Source organism: Atta cephalotes (genome assembly GCF_000143395.1).
Source record: "Atta cephalotes unplaced genomic scaffold scaffold00067, whole genome shotgun sequence".
Lineage (NCBI taxonomy): Eukaryota > Metazoa > Arthropoda > Insecta > Hymenoptera > Formicidae > Atta > Atta cephalotes.
Genome location: NW_012130131.1, coordinates 1076532 through 1080701, shown reverse-complemented (window position 1 = coordinate 1080701; position 4170 = coordinate 1076532). Strand labels below are relative to the sequence as shown.

The 4170-nt window shown below is 37.9% G+C and overlaps 1 protein-coding gene across 1 annotated transcript; it reads left to right on the top strand.

The window, feature by feature from the left end:
- Positions 1–285: 285 nt before the first annotated feature.
- Positions 286–2504, top strand: LOC105623903 (E3 ubiquitin-protein ligase NRDP1). The gene is made up of 3 exons (XM_012205275.1): positions 286–375; positions 1561–2148; positions 2235–2504. Exons 1-3 carry the CDS (start codon positions 286–288, stop codon positions 2502–2504), a joined length of 948 nt encoding a protein of 315 aa, XP_012060665.1.
- The last annotated feature ends 1666 nt before the right edge of the window (positions 2505–4170 follow it).

The following is a 4170-nucleotide window of genomic DNA, read 5'->3' as shown; positions in this document are numbered from 1 at the left end:
TATATATTTGCAGAATTGTTTTGAAATTGCGTGCGAAATTTGAAGAGGTCTGACGGTGGTTTGCGAACGAAAACTCGGAACGCGAAGTCAATCCCTGGGTCATTAGGATCATTTCGGAAAATCTCTCGTGCCTTCGCAACTAAATCCGTTCCTGACAGTTGCGATACTCGTGAGAGAGTCGTAAGACTCGCGATTCTCGCGAATCGTGCGAGGAGGATTGAAGAGGTGGCAGGAGGAGGTAGTGGGAGGTAGAAGGAGGTGAACACATACACGTACTCGCGAGCGATGGGGTTCGATGTGAACCGCTTCCAGGGTGACGTAGACGAGGAGCTCGTCTGTCCGATATGTTCTGGCGTTCTTGAAGACCCTGTCCAGGTAAGACGTCTGTTAGATCTGAGAAAATCTTCCTGCGACTCACTCTGTATCTCACCTAACCTCTATTATTTGTTCTGCGCGTTTTTGTGTGAAGAGCTTCGTGGAATCCGAGAAAGGAGAGGAATATTTCAATTTTTCCAAGAGACAAGATCGAGGAGAAGCCCGGATTTTCGCGAGTTTTAATCTGAGAATCTCATCTCGACGCAAGCGAGAGGTCGATGAAGCTATGTACAAGATTTTGACTTTACGCATCGGGAGAAAGAGAAAGAACTTTCGAATGCATAATATCTCAACGCGTCACCGGCGTTGCTTTATTTTCCGAGGCTTCCCGTTGTTCTTGTCCGCTACGTTGCTTGCCTCGAAATAAGAGCGAACAAAATTGCGCATCTGCGAATATAGGTTAGCTTGACTTATCGCTTTTAATCTAGATGCTATTATATATAATTTGATGAAGCATATATCTTCTAGAAGAATACTACTTGCTCTAAATTAAGCCTGCCTTTACATGTTTACGTATAAAATATATAAGCTTGTCTCTTCTATACTTCCAATATTTTCTTCTATCTTCATTTAATCCTATTCATAAATAGTTTCTTATCCAGATAATGTCTGTTTTTGTTGGCATCTTGTTTGCTAAATATATATTGCTAAACATATGTTGCTACCAGAATTGCAGCAACTAAGCAACTAACTCCTCATTTATTGGTAGTTTAATGCCTTTATGATATTGATAACTTTGAGTAGCCTTGTCAACAGTTTGCCGATAACTTTAAAATCATCATTAAAATTCATGCTACTATCATCATGTTGCCATAATAATATGCAGTATCATACAATGCTGTCAACATAAAATAACAGCTATCTTGCTATTAAACTACTGGCAACATATACACATTATTGCCTGTATATTGCTACGATGTCAGTATACTCAAAATTGTTGAAAATAAATCTATGGCAAGTTGCCAGCATCATAAGCACAGATTTGTATGATTTTGCTGAGACACGCTTTGCTCAGGGTTGTATATTCTAACTATTTTAGATAGTTTTTGTGCTTAAAATATTTTATCATTTCATTTTCGGAGGATATTAACTTGTTTTTTCAAAAATAGCATGTACTTATATTTTGCTGCTTTATAAAGTTGTGGTAGCTTATAAAAAAACTGGTAGGTGAGTAATGTGTTACAGGCACCAGTGTGTGAACATGCCTTTTGCCGCACCTGTATCAACGAATGGATAAATCGCCAGCCTACGTGTCCCCTGGACCGTACGCCCATCACATCCACTCAGCTTAGAGCAGTTCCCAGAATCTTGAGAAACCTATTGGCCCGCTTGTGTATCAAATGCGACAACATTATGTATGGTTGTAACATGGTTGTCAAGTTAGATTGCCTGGCAATGCATCTCGAGCAGTGCGAATACAATCCGAAGAGACCAATGCAGTGCGAGCAGGGTTGCAGCTTGATTATTCCCAAGAACGAGCTCAAGGATCACAACTGCGTGCGCGAGCTCCGTAATCTGATACAGTCGCAGCAGCAAAAACTAAGCGATATGAAGCGTGAACTCGATGAACAGCAGCTGCAAATCAATGAACATAAACGTGAAATCCATCTTCTGAAAGACTTTATGCGCGCGCTTAGAGTATCAAATCCGGCAATGCGTGCAATCGCTGATCAGATGGAACGAGACGACGTCGTCAGATGGTCCGCGTCTCTACCACGCGCTAGAGTTACCAGATGGGGCGGTATGATCTCCACGCCTGACGAATTGCTGCAGGTGCAAGTTATTTATTTAAGTACCAATTGATAAATTGAATTTGTGAGTGTACATTTATCCTGAAATTGTCCTTTTGATATTTTTAGACAATGATCAAGAGAACTCTATCAGAGTACAATTGTCCACCTCATGTGATTGACGAGCTAATGGAAAACTGCCACGAGAGAAAATGGCCACCAGGTCTTAATTCACTGGAGACTAGACAGAACTCTCGACGACAATACGACAACTACGTGTGCAAAAGAGTGCCTGGCAAACAAGCGGTGCTGGTCCTTCACTGTGATAATATGCACATGCCGGAGGATATGATGGTCGAGCCTGGGTTAGTGATGATTTTTGCACATGGTATCGAATAGAATTGTTGGACAGCGTATATGAATACGATTAATTAAACACCATCACGGACCCAGAAACACCGATATCCACGTCGCTTACGTGGAGAGAGCGAATTTCCTCGACCATAATTTGCGAACTGATGTGAGTTGTTCTGAAACTTTGTTAGGATAAATTGGAGAACTATCATCTGATCGCCAAGTTTTACTCGGAAAATTCCTTCACTGGGATATTCAGGCATTCACGGTTGAAAACCTAATAATGCAAGATTGTCCTTGATGCGAATTCCGAAGATAAATCGAAGCCGTAGAGTATACGCAAACGATGATGCGCATGTTTCGCCCTTTGTGATACGCGATTCTAGAGGCGCGATTGTCATGTACATGGTTGATTGGGATTGTAATTGTAATCGATACGGCAATATAATACTGGTAAACAAATTTCTCGCCGCGACGTTCGACTCGCCGTTATCGGTTACTTCGATCGAACTCCCACAGGAAAACTCAATCGAGTATCTGGATCGTTGCACTGTGATATACCACTTCGGTGAGAAACTTCCTGAAATCGCGTGATAAATGACCGACCATCATCTCTCCTTCTTGGCCGGTCGATTGATCGAATTGTACATTTTTTCATCGGCGGTTCGTTTATCGTTCATTTCAGGGTCATTTACGGATACTTGATCTTGTGAATGTTTTACTATAATACTTTAGAGACAGAAGAGTGTAAGCAATGACTGAAGAAAATTAAGCACAAACGAGAAATCTTAGGATGCAAATTTACCACAGTGTAATTTTTTTTTAAACATTTGACGTGTATTGATTTCTGATTTTGATGATTTTTTTTTCTTGCAACTTTTTTCTTATGTATACTTCCCTTTCTTTTCTTCTTGGAAATTTACTCCATGCATTGTAAATGCAGTAATTATTATCATTTCTGCATAAAAATGCATTTCCTAAAAATTGTAATTCTTTATTGAATATGCCACAGTGTAGTTGCTCTGGATTGATGACACATTTTGTTTTTTGAAAGAAAGATTGAATTCAAATGCTATCAAAATATTATTTGATAGCAAGAGATAGAGCACCCTCCATAAATTGTAATTTATGACAGTGATAATAATTATTACTGTAACAATTAGCTATGTTAGCTTGATTGCAATATTGATCTATATGATTCGCGAAGCGCGTAACGTTAAATGCTTTTTTATATAGCTTCTCATTTTACACTGATACTGATTTTTACATTATACTGATTTAGGACAGATAGATTATTAAAAATTATTTTTCGACGGTAACCAATCTTACTCTATTTTTTTATATTATGATATCATCAAAACAACATCATGTAATGAAGTAGATACAAAGATAAAGAATATTAGAATATTAGAATTCGTTTTCTCGGAAAAACTTCTGGTTTGTCTTGCGTTACTTCTAATAATACTTTCAATAAGTCTTCGAAAAAAAGTTAGATAAAAATACGTAAATTATCTCGCCAAAAAGCGAAAATTGTATTAACTCTTTTTTGTACCACTTTTTGTACTTTCTGATAAAAATTGTAATCTGATAAATATCGTGAATTTGAAGTATACATAATTATATGTCTAGAGATTATAGTAAGACAATTCAATGAACAGGCTGATTTTANATATATATATATATATATATATATATATATATATATATATAT

Bases quoted from the DNA above. Each gene is read 5' to 3' on its own strand.
- LOC105623903 (XM_012205275.1), top strand. From the start codon at position 286: ATGGGGTTCGATGTGAACCGCTTCCAGGGTGACGTAGACGAGGAGCTC. The intron at 376-1,560 runs GTAAGACGTCTG...AATGTGTTACAG, and splicing joins TTCTTGAAGACCCTGTCCAG to GCACCAGTGTGTGAACATGC. The intron at 2,149-2,234 runs GTGCAAGTTATT...TGATATTTTTAG, and splicing joins CGCCTGACGAATTGCTGCAG to ACAATGATCAAGAGAACTCT.